General features: G+C 40.3%; 1 protein-coding gene across 1 annotated transcript in view; it reads right to left on the bottom strand.

Moving 5' to 3' along the window:
• The window catches only part of LOC140689821 (gamma-aminobutyric acid receptor subunit gamma-3-like), a 149,455-nt gene that overhangs the window by 7,351 nt on the left and 122,793 nt on the right, over positions 1-19,311 (bottom strand). The window contains exon 4 of the mRNA XM_072951177.1: positions 8,508-8,583. Within this exon, the coding sequence (XP_072807278.1) occupies positions 8,508-8,583 (76 nt within the window). The remainder of the gene's footprint in view (positions 1-8,507; positions 8,584-19,311) is intronic.

Here is a 19,311-nt window from a genome sequence, read left to right as displayed (position 1 = left end):
ATCCATTTCAGAGAATTTGACAAGTTAAATGCATCATTGCCAATCACATCACAAAATACATTTTATGCCTACCAGTCATGTGTTTCATTTACCTGCTTTCTTCTGTCTTCAATTGTCTTTGCATGAGACTAACCACTGAGAAGCTAGCAGACTCAGTGACCACTTGGGAGGATGTGAACTCTGCTCAACATCTCACCACCCACAATTGTGGATAACCTGCCTCTCCCTAGAAAAAGGGAGCAGCAGCTGTGCTAGACCTCCAGTTCACAGGCAGCTCACACAGCACTAGAGAAATAACATCGCACGACTATTACAAAGAAAATAATGCATTTTCTTGTACGCCGACAGAATGGAAAATGGAGGAATTCCAGTCACCTTGTAGGCTCCTGGGTGAAGGACAAGAACTTTGTACAAAGCAATAGTCTTGTTGGCTTTCTGATTGCTTGACAACTGGGCCCCCCAGGGTGATGAGAATAACAGAAGCGAGAGCACAATGGAACTGGGATGGAATTGAGTACGATCTTTGGAAGAGCTAGAGAAAACTCAAAGCTCCTTTTGTCATCCAGCTTTGAGTTACCAAGGGAGGAAGATGTCTCCTCACCCTGCTTCCCCTCATTCTTGTGCCTGGCATTCATGAGTAGCTTCTCATATTCCTGTGCTAGAGTTTTGGGTACACGTGTGAGAGGGTTCAGTTCTTCCTGACACCCTCGTCTTCCTGCCATAATAAACAGAAGCTGGCTACTTTATAATGCTGACTGACATCTTTTTAAATTGTGACACATCTACACCAATTATAACAGGAATCGTTAAGCTTGCTCCTACAATTTTATATAGAAGTATTATTCTTTCTCTTAAATATTCACTGAGGACTTAACTACATACCACACTGTTCTAAGTACCAAAAACACTTTTCCATATGGAAAACTAAAGGTTAGAAAACAAAGCCTTGTGATTATATAAGATTTACTTTGTCACTTAACAAAGTGTAAATGATGGCTTTGCTTGGTCTGTCTTTCCAGTGTTTCTAGCTCTCTCCATCCCATCTTATTCCAAGCTATTCAGCTGTTACAGCATTACATATCAAGCAGTTTAATTCATCTTTCATCTTTTACACAGTGATTTGGGCTCAACTCTATTCTTTATTTCTGAATTTCTGTCCTTTTGATATTCATTCTTGACCAACATCTCTGGACTGCCTTTTACAGTGGAGGGATAATACATTATCCGGGTTTATTTCCAGATTCTGACTTAAGAAACACAGAGTGACTCAGCATCATATGATCTGCCTTCCGGAAAATACTGGAGTCCTTCACTACCAAGACCAGATTCTCATAAATGGTCACACTGTACTCACATGGTAAGAATACATGAAACTGACTCCAAGCCAGGTGGAAACCAGTAAGAGTTTGTGCTGGGAGGGTTAGAAGAACAGTAAAGCTCATTCAGTCCAATGGCTGTCTGGGGTCTGAGTTCCTCCACAGAATTCTGAGAGGGGGCCATCCATCTTTAGAGATGTGTTCAATTCTACACTCTGATATGAGGTCATTTTAAGCAATCCTAGTAAATAACTTCAGTGGAGGAGAGCAGGCTATGAGAGAGTGATTTTTGATATGGTCACTTGCATCCCCTGATGTTTTATGAAATTGTGATGGTTACGATCAGCATCCCAACAGGGAACAGGTGGCTTACTGAAGAAAGCGTTGATGAAACAACTACCCACTACAACATGGGCAAAGGCATGGAAGGTGCCAAAGCACAGTGAGGCACTCTAGGGCCAGCAATGGTAAGAACCCCAGCCCTCCTGTAGGCTTGCAGGGATTGCTGGAGAGAGGCCACTGGACTTTGGAAAGGAAACCATGGCTTTGAGAGAAGGCCACAGTCGAGAAGGTGGGTTCCCTGAAGAGGAAGGTCGACACTGGCCACCCAGGAGCCCGGTGTGGAGGGTTTCAGTGAATGATCGGTCACACGTTGTCCTTATATCTCTTGCAAACCCAATTGGAAGCTAGAAGATGGGGGTTTCTGGGGGAATACACCATAGAGGAACCCATCCTGGGCACCGATGGATGCAGAGAGTGGGGAGTGGGCCAGAAGAGCAAAAGCAGACAGCCCAACATAGTCCACCATTTTTTTCCTGTCAACATCCAGCTATTTTTGTGTTTGTTCAAGAAACAAGTGCTCCCACTGGGAGAAAACTACATTGCATCAGCGACAGCGTCATCAGGGGGAGATGCCCACTAGTAAAGCTCGCCCGAAACCTATACCACACTGAGCAGTAGGGTGAACTTCCTTAACCGTGTGTAGTTTCAGGGGCATGTGGGGCCCCAAGTGGACAAGTCTCAGCTTAATGCCACCAGGACTGTGTTCTCTAGTGGAAACATTTCTCTCTTGATCACCAGAACCTCCAAACCTCTAAGCCTAAGAAAGAAGAAACGGAAGGAGCATTTTCTGATGTGTGGTATTGGGGTAAAACTGACAGCTTCCCCTGCATCCCCTGTGGGTATGCATCCCACAGGCAGGTTAAAAAGAAAAAAAAAACACTTTGTACCCTGAGATAATTTAAAAAACAACCTGTAGAGTTCTAGCCTGCAGAATAAATAAAACCATGAGAATTTTCTATCAGTTGCTGATTCTCTAGCAAAAAGAAATTCAACCTTGAACTCTAAAAACTGAATATATCTGAGGATGTGTCATGCCTTTGTGGAGATGACAATCATGCGAGAAAATTACTCTTCCTCCATCACAAACAGATTAAGTGTAAACTCATTAACCTTGACAGTTTTGTAGAAGTCTTTCCCATCTAAATGCTTGCTATGATTTGACTTGCCAAGTCTTCTGAAGTCTGACTCTCTTGCATTTCTTCAAGGAAATGTTGACTTTGCTAAATGCTTTTACATTTAACTCCTCTTTTCACTGTCCCTGGACACCTCAATGGTATGTTATGTTCTTGAACTTTTGTAGAACTTATCAGATATACGTGAATCTCACAAGAGCTGCTCACTATATTCCATTTTCAAGATTCATTCAGCATGATGACGTCATTATAATTGACCAATGTGATGGCCTATAGATCATTACATAGTCAACTTCTTTCCAAACAATATATTAAAAAAGAACAAGAGAGCACATATAGCCTGGGGTTAAGAGAAGAAAGATCTATTTCTGTACTTGTCACGTAAAGCAAACTGCATAAAACGATTGCCTTTGTTGATAAGATTTAGAAAGAAGATATTAGATCAATAGCTGCATAGCAGGCTCCAGGTACAACACTCATACACTCCGGTCCCTGGTAACCAAGATTCTACTTTCTGTATCTATGAAAATGACTACTTTAGGTACCTCATACAAGTAGAATGAAACAGTATTTGTCTTTTTGTGACTGGCTTATTTCACTTCACATCATGTCTTCAAGGTTATCCATGTTGCAGCATATGATATGATTTCTTTCTCTTTTTAAGATTGCATAGTATTCTGTTGTATGAATATACCACAATTTCTTGACCTATTCATCCATTGATAGACATCTGGGTTGCTTCCACCTCTTGGCTACCATGAATAATGTTGTTATGAACATAATTGTGTAAGTATCTCTTCAAGGTTCTGCTTTTGAGTCAAATCCATATGTAACACAGATGTAGGAACTATCAGATAGGGAATTTACAATAAATACGATTCATGAAAAAAGTAGAGAACATGTAAGAGCCAAGAGTTTTTCAGGAAAATAAGGAAATATGAAAAGGATAAAAATAAGCTACAGATATTAAGAATGCCTTCAATAGGCTTATCATCATACTCAACACAGCTGAGCAAAGAATCAGAAACTTAGAGATAGTACAATGAAAATTACCTAAGCTAAAGGCAAAGAGAGAAAAAAGAACCAAAATGAATAATGAGCAACCAAAAAACTCCCTAAGACCCAACAAAAAACAGAACAGAGAATACAAAAGCTGGGTGACACCACAAAAAATTGGAAATCCTAAGAAGATTTTGGAGAAGCAGAAATTATTGAAAAATATAATGGCTGAGAATTCTCTAAAGTTAGTGATAGATACCAAAACATTGGAGAAAAACACACACAAGTGCCTGCGTGCACACAGACACACACACACACACACACACTGTGATAACCTAAAAGAAATCAAGGATAAGAATTATGATCATCTTCTTATCAGGAATCATACAACCAAGAAAAAAAAATGGAGTGATATGTTGTTTCAAGTTTAAAGTGCTAGAAGAAAAATAATCTGTCAGCCCAGAATTATCAGTATATTTTAGTATTATCCTTTAAGAATGAAGGAATGTAAAATGACTTAGCAGGAGAGCTAAAAATTATACGAAATTAAAAGCTGGTGTAGATTTGAAAACAAGAATAGACAAATCTACAGTTATAGCTGGATATTTCAATACTCCTCTCTCAGTAACTAATAAGACAAGTAGACAGAAAACCAGTAGGGTTATATACAGATGACAGAAACACTACCAATCTACTCGACCTAACTGACATTATAAAATGATCTACTCAATAGTACCAGGAGACACATGAAACATTTACTAAAACACACACAAAAAAACTTAACAAATTTAAAAGACTATAAATCATACAGGCAGGGTGGCCAAGTTGAGCCCTGTGAGTGGGGTGGCAGTAGCATCGGGGGCCTTGGGACTCAGCCCCACATGGGAGTAGGCCTCCATAGCACACAGCCCTCCAAGCCCCACAGCTGAACTGGCCCCAGGGTGAAGAAAAAAGAATCATACAAAGTATTTTTTGAACCATAAGAAAATTAAACTGGAAATCAATTTAAAAAGATATCTGAAAAATCTCAATTCTTAGAAATTAAAAAAAATGCTTAAAAATAAAACATAGGTGAAAAGGAAGTCTCAAGAGAAATTTAACATCATATTTTGAAATAAAAGAGAATGAAAAGCAAAATCCTAAAAAAAATTTGTTAGTAAACTGGACTCAATAATGTTTAAAAGAATTATATGTAATGGCCATATGGGATTTTTTTCCCCCCAGATATGCAATATTTTCAACATTTCAACATTTGGAAAACAGTAAATGTCATCCATTGCATCAGCAGAGATAATATGATCATGTCAATAGATACACAAAAAAAATCTGATAAAATCCAACACCCATTCATGACAAAAACTCTCAGCAAACTAGGAAGAGAGGGGAATTTTCTCAAATGTAAAAAGTACATCTATAAATTCTACAGCTAATGTCATACTCAATGGTGAGAAACTAGATGATTTCTTACTAAGATCAGAAACAAGGCAAGGGTATCTCTTCTCACCTCTCCTATTCAACATCATATTGGAAAAGCTAGCTAATGCAATAAGACAAGAAAAGGGTTGCAAAAAAAGAAATAGAACTATTTGTTCACAGATGACATAATTGTCTATACATAAAACCCTGAAGTGTCAACATCAGAAAAATTCCTGGAACTAGAAAGAGATTACAGAAAGATTGTAGGATATGAGGTTAACATACAAAAGGCAATTGTTTTCTTACATTCCAGCAATGAACAATTAGTTGGAAATTTAAAACACAATACAATTCACTTTGGCAACCTTCCCCCCAAAAGAAATAGATATAAAGCTAGCAAAATATGTACAAGATTTATAAGTAAATATACAAGATTTCTATGAAGAAAACTACAAAACTCTACTGAAACACATTTAAAAAATTGAAATAAATAGAGATATTTCACGTGCATGAAAGGGAAAAGTCAATATTGTCAAATGTCAGTTCTTCCTAACATGATCTATAGATTCAATGCAATCGTCTCCTAAATCCCAGCAAGTTATTTTGTGGGCACCGACAAGCAGGTTCTACAGTTTACATGGAAAGGCAAAGACCCAGGATAGGCAACACATTATTGGAGGAGAACAACTTAAGAGCGCATTGACGTTACCCAACGTCAAGACTTACTGCAAAGCTACAGTAATCAAGATGGTGCGTCTTAGTGAAAGAGCAGGTGAGTAGATCAATGAAACAGAATGGAGAGCCGAGAAAAAGACTTGCATAAATATGGTCTTTGAAAACGAGCACAGGCAATTTAATAGAGGAAGTATAATCTTTTCAACAAATAGACAAGCACGTGCAAAAAAATCTACACACAAACCTTACACAAAGATTAACTTAAAATAGATCATAGACCTAAATGTAAAACACAAAACTAGTAAATTCTGAGAAGATAACAGAGGAGAAAATCTAGGTGACCTTGGGACTGGTGATGATTTTTAATTTTTTTATGTATTTACTTATTTATGGTGATGACTTTTTATTTTTTATGTATGTATGTATGTATCTACTTATGGTGATGACTTTTTAGATACAACACCAAAAGCATAATCCACAAAAGAAAAAACCCACGAGTTAGATTTCATTAAGATGAAAAACTGATCTGCAAAAAACATTGTTCAAAGAGTAAAATGACAAGCCTCAGATTTGGAGAAAATATTTGCAAAATGCCCATCCAATAAAGGACTGGTATCCAAAGTAGATGAAAAACTCTTAAATCTCAACAATAAGAAAACAACCCAATTTTTAAAATGAGGGGAAGATCTGAACAGACGTCTCACCAGAGAAGATGCACAGATGACAAAGAAACACATGCAAAGATGCTCAGCATCATAAGTCACCAGAGATTGCAAATTAAAATAACAAAGAGATAACACTGTATACCTATTAGAGTGCTGAAATTCAAAACATTGACAATACTAAATGCTGACAAGAATGTACGGTAACAAATGCTCCCATTCACCGCTGGTGGAAATGCAAAATGGTTTGGCAGTGTTTTTACAAAATCAAACATATGCTTACCATATGATCCAGCAATTGCTCTCCTAGGTATATTTAACTCCAAGTGAGTTAAAAACTTATGTCTGCACAAAAGCCTGCACATGGATGTTTTTAACAACTTTATTCATAATTGCTGAGAATTAGAAGCAACCAAGATGTCCTTAACTAGGTGAATGGATAAACTGTGGCATATCCATACAACAGAATATTATTTAGTGATTAAATATAACTGAGCTATCAGGCCACAAAAAGACAAGGAAAGAGACAATTAAAGCTAAAGCAAGCAGACATAATGAAACAGTACAAATTAGAGCAAGTCAATACAATTGAAAACAGAACAGAAAAAAAAACAGAAACAAAAATAGAGAGCTTGTTCTCAAAGGGGGTCAGTACAATTGGTACACCTCTAGCGGGGCTCATAAAGAAAAAACAAGTTAGCAATATCATGACTCAAGCAGGCAGCATCAACATCACTCCCACAGACATTAAAGAAATAACAACAGAATACCACAATCAGCATTGTGGCCTTAAATTTGAAAACTGATATGATGTAGACCAATTCCTTAGAAGACTCAAATTCCCCAAAATCACTGTGTCTCCTGGTAGGGAGGGTAGAGCTCAGTGGTAGAGTGTGTGCTTAGCGTGCACAAGGTCCTGGGTTCAATCCCCAGCACCTCCATTAAAGATAAATAAATAAACAAAAACTTAATTACCATGCCCCCACCCCCTAGTTTTTTTAATTAAAAAAAGAGAGAGTGTCTCTTGCAGCTCTCCAAGTTGTATTCCACTGTTATTTTTACTCCATACTTGTTAGCACGGTGATGGGGGTTGAGGGAAACACATATTCTCTGAAAAAAAATCACTGTTTTGATCCTCATATATTGGTTATGGTTCATTGATCATGGATTTCTGGAGAATAAAACAGCCTACTATATTAATTAAGAGAGTGGATCTTAAAAGTTCTCGTCACAAGAAAAACACTTTGTAGCCAAGTTAGGTGCTGGATGTTAAGTAGGATTTTCGTGGTGCTCATTTGGCAATACACACTTATGCAAATCATTACTTTGTGCACTTGAAACTAATACAGTGTTGCATGCCAGTTCTATCTCAATAAAGCTGGAACAAAAAGGTCATTGCCAACTCCTCCTCCTTCACCGACAAAGTAAATAAATGGAACTGCAACTCTACAACTCTATCTGCCCTGCAGCAAAAAAGTAAGGGAGTCCCTCCCCTATCTCACAGAGATGATTTTTCTACCTATGTTCTGAAGCGGTCACTAAAGGCCATTCAATTCTCCTCCTTTTGCAGACTTTCTAGGCCCACCCGGAACAGTCGCATGACCTCCCATCATTGTAATTGCGCTGTTGCCATGGTAACTAAATTTCACAGCCACCTGGCTGCTCAGTGCCTTGCTGTTATACCTACTGGTATTTATAATTAAACGCAGCCTGGACTGTGTAAAATCCCTTTACATTTGGAGCTCTGTTTCTCTTTTCCATTATTGAAAATTAAATGTAGACTTATCATAAAATGGAGTAACTCAAGGAGATGACTCCTTTTGGAAATTACACTTTTTAAACAGAAAGAGTAGACGCCTGCGGTTTTACTGATGTGGAATTACACTCAGCCACGGTATGCTACAGCTTTTCCAGTGAGCAATGGGCAGGGTCTTTTAATTCTTAAAATAAATGCTACTTCTCACCTTCTGGAGTAAGCCCGGCTTGTTTCCTTTTTCCCAGTATCTCCAAGAAGCAGCAGTAAACTTCCATCCTGGTCACCTGGTTGGGCCCAACAGAAAAAAGCCATGGGCTGAGCGAAAATGATGGAAGGAAGTACAGTGTCACCACCAGAGCCTACCAGAGGGTGGAGGCATGGGAGTCAGAAATGGGTAGAGCACTTCCAGGCCAGAGGGGCCAAAGGATGCTGCACAGAGAAGTTGCGCATTTGAACTGGAGGACAGGAAGTATAAATAAAAATAAAGCCTGGTCACTGGAAATCAAATGAGACCAGGAATCAGGGAATCTGGGCCCCGGTGCTGCACTGCTAAGCTACCCCTTTCTGTATTCAGAGGGGAGGTAATTAGGTTTCTTCATTGATTTCCGCTTGGAGGAGGTACCGGGGATTGAACCCGGGACCTCTTGTGTGCTGAGCATGCACTCTACCAATTGAGCTATACCCTTCCCCCATAAACTGCCACTTTCTGGATGTGACAGGAAGTCTGTAACTAGATAGATCTTCCCCAATTTCTCTTCCCAGCCAACATGTTATGTATATGTCTTAAATGACCCCAGTTGAATGTGCCCTGGGTGCCACCATTTTTAATTTCTCTTTTTGTCTAATAATTTCTCCAGCGCGGCCAAATAAAGGGACAACATGCCTTTGCAGCAAAGACGATGCTCTCCTTGCTACTGTAATTAGTTTTCCATTATGGCCTCATTTTTTTTTAAATCTTGCTTTCTGTCTGTGGAGCTGAATCAATCACACCCATCTCCCTCTATGCCAAATCATCAACCTGACGGGGTGAAAACAAATTCAAACTGTGATTCATTTTAAACCCTTGGGGGGTGGGCGGGTATAGCTCAAGTGGTAGAGCACATGCTTAGCATGCACAATGTCCTGGAGTTTGAACCTAAAAATAAATAAATCTAATTACCTACCCCTCCCACCAAAACAAAACCAACAACGAAATAGTTAAGTGGGCTGTCAGGCATTCCAAGCCTAGAAGTAGGATGTGTTTGTAGAAATAATTTCTCTAGATGGTTGCTGTTTTATTTTGAAACAAGTGAGAATTTCTCATCCTGTTCCACCCACCCCATTTCAATCATGTATCCTGAGGCAGCAGGAGCACCTCCCCACGCAGCTGGGTGTTGCAGACCGCAAAGTCCACACTCTCACGGACATGGAAAACACTTTTCCAGCTTTGGAAGTTATTTCTGAAAGTCGAGGACACAGGCGAGTTGGTGTTTCCACTCCGTTATTTTGTTGTTGTCTAGTTTGTAAGATTTTTGATATATATTGGAAGAATCAGTTTACCTAAAACAAAGTAAAATCTAAAACCCTTCACTAAGGAGAGCCCTAAGACGTAGGGATCTAGAGTGTCACCAAGTCCTCTCTTGGTGGACCATCTGTGTCCTTGAAAGGGGCCATCCATCAATGGCCTTATGGGATTCTCTGGGGACAAGGAGGGCTGCCAGGAGATGCTGCAGCTACGTCTGCTACAGCTGTGTTCACATGGGCTTTACCAAGGCTCACTCAAGCTTCACTCTACTGTTCACTGGCCCATATGTTGGTGATTCCTGGTTCTATGAAGCAGGACTTACTGTATCACCACGTTACAGGTGGGAAAATGCTGGTCCCATGTTTGATGCCTTTCCCTGGTCACAGGCAGAGAGGGGAAGCTCTGAGGCCTAGAAACAGGCTGGAACCTGACTTCCCAACTTCCCAGGGCTCAAACTGAGCACTTGCACGGTCCATGCAGCAGGCGGTCCTGACGGCACCGTGCATTCACTCACAGTCCCCAGGGAGCCAAAACTCAATGCCAAGTCACTCAGCTTATTACCCCCAAAGTCAGGGACTGTGCCTTTCCATTAGCCTGCTCTCTTGCAAGTACCGGAGGTTGGATCTAAACCAGAAACGTGGGAGTCATTCTCTACTGCCACCTCACCCTCACTCCTTACAATCAAGGAATTAGCAAATTCTGTGGTTTTATGCCTTAGTTTTCACCACTGCATTATTTGCCTCCTTAATATTCCATGTAAAGGCAAGGTTGAGCCCAGACTGTGAACTGAGATTATCTTTTTATTTTGTTTTTAAATTGAGAGTAAACTTCATTCAAATTACTTTTCCAGAAAATATATTCAGAAATTATGGTAATGTAGGAACACATTTGGGCTCATACACCTTTAAAATTTGTAAGCAATCTTCAATGATGTTAATTAGGAAATTCTTTCATTTGGTGGAAACAAATTAGTTCTGTCTCCAGAACTGTATCACCTAGGAGTTTCTTGGCTTCCTTTCAAGGATGCCTTTTGAATAGCTGTGTGACCTTGGGTTAGGTGTTTAACTTCTCTGTGCTTCAATTTCCTCACCTTTAAAAAGGAGATAACTCATAGGGGTGTGTGATGATAAATATATGTAAAATTCTTAGACTAGTACGTGCAAAGAGTACGCATTGTATCATCGTGTACATGTTTGCTACTGTGCCTGTGTGGTTGCGGCTGACTGCTGGAGGGTGTGCTCTTTCTAAGCCCAGAGTAGGATTCAAAAGCAAGACCCCTGTAGGTATTTTTCCAAAGACATTGGTATTCAAGCAATTCAAGAGCACGTGGGCATGTTGGTTACAAACTTGGGCACTGGCTGGGAGGAAGCACGAGGACTCAGTGACACAGACCCCAGAGCAGATACAGAAACTAGGTTTGGGGAGGACAGGAGTTAGAGGAAGTTGCCAAGAACAGACTGGAGCCCAGAGCGACCCAGCAAAGCAGAGGCAGGCAGCACTAAGAATAGAGGAGACTGGCTGGATGGAAATTCCAGGGAACCAGTGCCTTCTCGGAGGCAGGTAGCTGGTCCTAGTCCCTCTAAAAAAGGCTTTGACAACAGTTGTCCATCAAGACGCCAGGAGCTTGGGGAGGGTATAGCACAAGTGGTAGAGAACACGCTTAGCCTGCAGGAGGTCCTGGGTTCAATCCCCAGCACCTCCGTTAAAAACAAATAAACTTAATTACCCCCTACTAAAAAATACAATAATAAATAAATATTAAAAAAAAGGCATGAGAAGCCTCACTGAGTACTTCAGAACAAGGCCACCTCCTTAGAAGGACACTAGGTGTTGAAGAGAACAGAAGAGAAAGGACTGGTGAGCGATGTGTGACTCAGGGGATGTGCAGGGACCGAGACTGTGTCCACAGCTGCCAGGACTTCAGGACGATGGCAAGGGGATACTGCCACATCTGAGGTGCAACTCTGCCTGGGGAAGTTGAGCCCTGGAGTCAGGTTCTTCTCCCCTTCCTCCCCCTACCCCTGCATCTCTCCCACGGTGGGACCCATGGGCTCCAGGTGCCAACGCTACCATCCAGGACCAGCTGCTCTCCCTCTGCTCACTCCACTCTCTCCACCATGCTGAGCCTCATCAGCTCTATGGTCCCTTTTGGTGATGTAACCACAGAAAGGTCTGCTCCCATCCTGGGCTATGTGCTGTTGTCACCATGACCTTCCATAATCCCATTTGTCCCATTTGTCCCTGGCGTGTGAGTAAAGCCAGAGCCATCCCTTTATGCTGAGGGGTCAAAGCAAAGCTAAGCTGGAAGACGATGTTGCCAGTTGAGTACCAGTGGTTGGACTGGCTGCCAGTGTCCACAGGGCGAGGGTTAGTGCAAATCCAGCTTCGTTGAGTCCATGATCAGGGTGAAAACATTTCTTCGACGACTGGAGAACAGAAGAGAAGCAAGCTGGAAAGAGTAAGGACCCTTCATTTCCTCATTTTCTCTTTATAAATAAATAGGGAGGAGGGCAACTTGGCAGTGTCTCTTAAAATTTGAAATTTTTATGATATGCACAAAATGTAAGCAACCTGAGAGTGGGAATTTGGCTTTCTTCACTGCTATTCACTGCTCTCATCTCCAGAATCTAGAACATGAGGCTCAAAATATCCATCTCAAAATATTTGTGGAATCAACTTAAACTTATGACTCAACCCTTCTACTTCTCAGAATTCAGTTGTGCTTTTCAGCTTCTGCTGTGCATGGCTTTGAATGAATGTAGTATCTCAGCATGGGATAACCATAAACATCTCTTTCTCCGTCACCCCATGGCGGGGCTGCAGGTCAGCTCTGGTCCTCTCTCCGTGTGCTGCTATTCTAGAGCCACAGGTGGGGAAGCAGCCCTGATCTCAGATGTGTTGTTCCCAAGGCAACAGGTAGAGCTGGACCAAATTGCCACGAGCAGAGCATCCACTTGGATGTGGTGATCACCACGTGATGGGACAGGGGATGTGCTTTGCCTGCCGAGAGGCACGGCAGGGGCAGGATGAAACTGATGCCGCGTGAATCTACCATACGATCATAAGGAAACCCAACACAGACAAGCAGGCATGGCCAAGGGTGGTTTTCAGAGCATTGTTTGTGAACAGTAAGAAAAATTGGGAGGTACTACCAATAATGGAATGGACAATGCATACTAGAGAATATACTGTAGCAGTTGGATATAATAGGGTCGATTTTTATGGAATGAACAAATCCCAAAACATACTATTGAGTGAAAAAAACAGTGCGAAATGGTGTCTAAAAAAAGCAAACAACACAAAACACTACTTCTAGTGGGTACAATTATGTGTCTATATGCCTTTAAAAGTATGGTGATATAGTAGATCTGTTTTTAACTTTTTGAAGCACCTGCATACTGTTTTCCATAGTGGCTGAACTATTTACATTCCTACCAACAGGGCCCAAGGAGTTTGTTTTCTCCACATCCTCTCCAACACTTGACTTCTTGATAATGACCATTCTAACAGGTGTGAGGTGATAATCTCATCGTGGTTTTGATTTGCATTTTCCTTATGATTAGTGATGTTGAGCATCTTTTTATGTTCATGTGAGTCAAGTGGAATATTATTCAGCCATGAGAAAGAAGGACATCCTGTAACTTGTGATCATGCTATGCTACGTGAGATGAGTCAGAGGGAGAAAGACAGATACTGTATAGTGTCACTTATACGTGGTATCGAAAAAAGCCAGACTCATAAAAACAGAGTGACACGGTGGTTACCAGGGACTAGGGAATGGAGGGCCAGGAGGGGTGTTGTTTCCAGGCATAAACTGCAACAAGCCCTAAAGACTTAATACACAGTATAGTGAATATAGACAATGATATTATATTACAATCATCAAACTTGCTAGAAGTGTAGAACTTAATTACTCCAACCGCTAAAAAGAAATGAAAATTATATAATATAATAGAGGTGTTAATTATTGCTACATTGGCAGTCATATTACAATACATAAATGTATCAAATCAATGCGTTGTAGGATGGACCTAGAGGTTATCATACTAAGTGAAGTAAGTCAGACAAAGACAAATATCATATATCACTCATATGCGAAATCTAAAATATGAAACAAATGAACTTATTTACAAAACAGAAACGGACTCCCAGACATAGAAAACAAACTTACGGTTACCAGGGGGGGAAGTGGGAGGAGGGATAAATTATAAACTATTATATATAAAACAAACAGCAAGGTCCTACTGTATAGCACAGGGAACTATATTCAATATCCTGTAATAAACTATAATGGAAAAGAATATGAAAAAGGGTATGTGTGTATATCTATATCTATATCTGAATCACTTTACTGTACACCAGAAACTAACACAACATTGTAAATCAACTATACTCCAAAAAAAGTTGTTTGAAATAAAGAAAAAACACATGTTGAACACTATGAATTTACACAATGTTATAGGTCAAATATATTTCAATTTTTAAAAATGGTAAGTCTGGTAAGATTTTACCGAACCGACAGTGGATGCTGACAGGTAAACAGCAGTGAGGCTGGGGGTGAGGCGTCAGTAAACACAAGGATAGAACCATTGTTCTTTTCATGTGAGGGGGTTTGCTTAAACTGTTCTGCCCAAGAAGGTAAGAAAAGCTAACTTTGATGGAGACCACCTCTCCATCTAGTTAGACAAGAAGGACAATTAAAAAAAAGGCCAGATGGCTTTGATTATTGAAGCCAACCCCAGGGCTAACAAGCTCCTTCAACAGTCTGAAACGGGGGGCTAAATTTGGTTTAGTGAAACGGTGGAATTTCAGGCGATGGTTTACTTTTTCATGGGAATAATTCTGATTGGCTGCGGGGAGGATGTGTGGGTACCGCTGGGTCACTCCGCGTCGCTCCCTGGACCCTGATGCGAGCTCTGAGCCTCTGAGCTCCCAGACACTAGGTGATCTGTGTTTATTCTGCTACCGCCAATTAAAAAAAAAAAAAGAGCATGTAACACTTTCTACGCTCAATGAACTCTGGTTGAACTTGACAGATGTTGGAGCGTCTCATTTTCTCCTCGAGCAGGGCTTAATGGAGATTTCGTTACCAGGGTAATCACCATCCCACTCTGCTCTATTAATCTAGCCTCTCTGCGTGTTGACTGTAGATATATAAGTGCAGCCTGAGCATCCATTTTTCCATAGTCTTACCAGCTTGGGTTTCCGTTTTGCAGTTTTATTTTCTAACATCCTCCCTCTAATTAGAAAAAGAAAAGAAAAATCTTCAACGGCCTTGGCTCTACATCACGTACTTGGGAAAAGGAATTGTTTTTGGGCTGCTTCAACATGAGGTTATTGCTCTAACGAAACACTGCTCAGGATGTCTGGGCGTTGGAGCCACGGACCTCCATCCATTCATTTCCCGACAGCGAAAAACAGTCACTGGCCTTCTGTGAGCCTGTTTCTCCCCCGTGGTGCAGTCATATTACACACTACCCCGCACAACGTCGTTAGCGGGATTCAACAAGGTGACGTAGGTGTGAGAAGTGCTAGGCTGCTGCCTTGAATATGACACGGTCCCTGAACGTTAGTTTCCAAGATTCTGCCTCTGACTTTGTGCTGGAAGGTGGGTGATATCGACAAGGGTTAAATCACTTCCTCTCAGTTGCATCAAAGTGGGTGTGATAGCACATCCAAGGGTAAGTGGAGGAACAGTCCCTCTACCGCAGGGGAGGGCAGGGTGCTGGGCGGGGGCGGGCCCTTCCCAGACCCACACTGCTCCACACACTGGCAGTCGGATTTCATCACACGCGCACTTTGGAGCAGCTGACCTCTGAGCCCATGGAAACGCCAGTGCTGGCCATCCCTGGACATCAGGCTGAAAACTGGGTGGAATACAAGAGAAGAGGGATTCTGTGTTCTCATTTCCACCTCAAAACAAGTGAACTTAGCTAGATATTTTACTTTACAGGATCTCAGTTGTTCTCACTTGAAAAATTCGGGGGGTAAGTTAAATTCGTTCTGAGACTCCTTCCAGGTCACACAAAGACCAAGCAGGACCCCGGGGTTCTAATCTACTGACAATATAAATGGTAGAACTAATTGGTAGGTTCAGTGTAGATAGTCCAGCGGTGGATTCATTTTTTTTAAAATCTAAACTTCTTGGAGTTTTAAAATTTATTATTATTAATTTTATTGAAGTATAATCAGTTTACAATGTTGTGTTAATTTCTGGTGTTCAGCATAATGCTTCAGTCATAGATATACATACAGATATTCCTTTTCATATTCTTTTTCATTCTAGGTGACTACAAGATATTAAATACAGTTCCTTGTGTCATACAATAGAAATTTGTTTATCCATTTTATATATATTAGTTGGTATCTGCAAATCTCAAACTTCCAATTTATCCTTTCCCATCCTTTTCCCCCTTGGTAACATAAGTTTGTTTCCTATGTCTGTGAGTCTGTTTCTGTTTTGCAAATAAGTTCATTTGTGTCTTTTTGTTTTGTTTTGTTTTTCAAGATTCCACATCTGAGTACTATCATATGGTATTTTTCTTTCTCTTTCTGGCTTACTTCACATGGAATGATGATCTCCAGGCCTACCCATTTTGCTGCAAATGGCATTATTTTGTTCTTTTTTATGGCTGAGTATATTGTATAAATATACCACATCTTCTTTATCGAGTCCTCTGTCAATGGACATTTAGGTTGTTTCCAAGTCTTGGCTATTGTATATAGTGCTCCTATGAACATTGGGGTGCAGGTGTCTTTTCAAATTAAAGTTTCCTCCAGACCTATGCCCAGGAGTAGGGTTGCTGGATCACAGGGTAAGTCTATTTTTAGTTTTTTAAGGGATCTCCATACTGTTTTCCATAATGGCTCCACCAAACTACATTCCCACCAACAATGTAGGAGGGTTCCCTTTTTTCCACACCCTCTCCAGCATTCATCGTTTGTAGACTTCTGAATGATGGCCATTCTGAGTGGTGTGAGATGATACTTCATTGTAGTTTTGATTTGCATTTCTCTGATAATTAGTGATATTGAGCATTTTTTCATGTGCCTATTGGCCATTTGTATGTCTTCATTGCAGAATTGCTTGTTTAGGTCTTCTGCCCATTTATGGATTGGGTTGTTTGTTTTTTTCTTATTAAGTCATATGAGCTGCTTTTATGTTCTGGAAATTAAGCTCTTGTCAGTCTCATCTTTTGCAAATATTTTCTCTCATTCCATGGGTTGTCTTTTTGTTTTGCTTATGGTTTCCTTTGCTGCACAAAAGCTTGTAAGTTTAATTAGGTCCCATTTGTTAATTTTTGCTTTATTTCTATTGCCTGTGTAGACTTTCCTAGGAGAATATTGGTAAGATTTGTGTTGGAAAGTGTTTTGCTTATGTTTTCTTCTAGGCAGTGTATAGTGTCTTGTCTTATGTTTAAGTCTTTAAGTCATTTTGAGTTTATTTTTGTGTGAGGGAGTGTTCTAGCTTCATTGATTTACATGCTGCTGTCCAGTTTTCCCAATACCACTTGCTGAAGACTGTCTTTTCTCCATTGTAGATTCTTGCTTCCTTTGTTGAAGATTAGTTGACCATAGGTCTGTAGGTTTATTTCTGGGTTCTCCATTCTGTTCCATTGACTCACATGTCTGTTTTTATGCCAGTACCATACTGTCTTGATTACTGTAGCTCTGTAGTATTGTCTGAAGTCTGGGAGGGTTAATCCTCAGCGTCATTCTTTTCCTTCAGTAATGCTTTGGCAATTCTGGGTCTTTTGTGATTACATATAAATTTTAGGATTGTTCTAGTTCCGTGATAAATGTCCTGAGTAATTTGATAGGGATCATATTAAATTTATAGATTGCTTTGGGTAGTATGACCATTTTACCAATATTAATTATTCCAATCCAAGAGCATGGAATATCTTTCCATTTCTTTACATCATCTTAATTTCCTTAATCAATGTTTTGTTATTCTCTGCATATATGTCTTTCACCTCCTTGCTCAGATTTATTCCTAAGTATTTTATCTGGGGGGATGTGGTTTTAAAAGGGTTTTTTTTTTTTTTTACTTTCCTTTTCTGATATTTCATTGTTAGTGTAAAGAAATGCAACTGATTTCTGTATGTTAATCTTGCACCGTGCTACCTTGCTGAATTCTTTTATCAGCTCCAGTAGTTTTTGTGTGGAGACTTCAGGGTTTTCCATGTGTAGTATCATGTCATCTGCATATAGTGACAGTTTTACCAGTTGTGAATTCTTGGCTTCCTGAAGCCATTTCTTTCTGAGATCTAACTCTCAGGAAATTAAAATTCCTTTACCAATTCCCAAGTTCTCTCTTGCAGACAATTCCTTTTTCATGTACCAAAAAAAAAAGTGATGAATAAACCATTGATTAAGTTTACTTGATAGAACATCCTCTGGGAGACAAACTGAAGAGGAATGTTAGATTCACCATGCTTAACTGTTCAACGACTTTTTCTGTTTGTTTGTTTGGCCAACTCTAGATAGAACACTAGAGGTACATGACCTACTTGTCTACAAGCAGAAAGAAAAGAGCACGAATATGTGCTCAGCATCAACAGCCAGTCAGTGATGTATTGGAAGCTACGTACCCATGATGATATTACTATATTAATCAAAACAGAACAAACAAGGATCCCTTCCATTCTGGAGTCCAGTTGGCTTGTGTTCAGATTCTGACTTGTCTCCTTATTAACCATGTGACCTTGGATAAGCTTATCAGTTATTTAGACTTGGATTTCGCATCAGTAAAGCAAGAATAAGCCCTTGCTTTACAAAGACTTGTATGGACCAGAAATAGTAGCTGTAAGCCACAGTGCACAGCGAGCATCCTTCATCTGCAGGCACCATCACTGAGGACCGCATGGGACGCTGTGGGATGCTGACATCTCATCTCGGCTCTCCGCTCTTATGTGATGGTCAGTGTGTCTGTCTCTCAAAGTCCATCTCCTCATGATTAAAGAAAGGTTAACCATAGTGTCTACTTCTCAGGGTTGATGTGACATACATTTGGCAGAGTGAGTCGTGGCAAATAATAAGTGCTCAACAAATAATTTGTTACTCTATACCATGTGTCCACTTTCCCTACACCTTCTACTAAGTTCAATAGTGCTATGTTTAGTAGGATCCTTTTTAGTTGACCTGTGTCATTCTCCAAATGATCTTTGTCCAATCAATGGTTGAAATAGTCTAAAACCTGGAAAGCAGCCTGTGATGCTGGAGGCTGTGCTACGAGTTACAATGCCCTCTCCCATCCTGCTGACACTTCTTGCTCAACAGGAAAAACACTGTGCATGTTTTTCTCTGCAGAAAAACAGCAAACTTATGTTTGCCTCTAGTGTCTTCCAGCTGTACACAGTAGGTTTCATTTGCCACAAACAGGACCAGGTATCAGAGGAAAATGTGAAAAGCCAGGCTTCTAAATAGGAAGTTGCATTTCAAAGGAGCCTCTGAGATGGAAAACTCTTTGAAGAGCAGATATATATATACTTGTACTATGAGCTTT

Source organism: Vicugna pacos, chromosome 27 (assembly GCF_048564905.1).
Source record: "Vicugna pacos chromosome 27, VicPac4, whole genome shotgun sequence".
NCBI lineage: Eukaryota > Metazoa > Chordata > Mammalia > Artiodactyla > Camelidae > Vicugna > Vicugna pacos.
The sequence above is the reverse complement of the archived record's forward strand: the minus strand, read 5'-3'. Positions and strand labels throughout refer to the sequence as shown.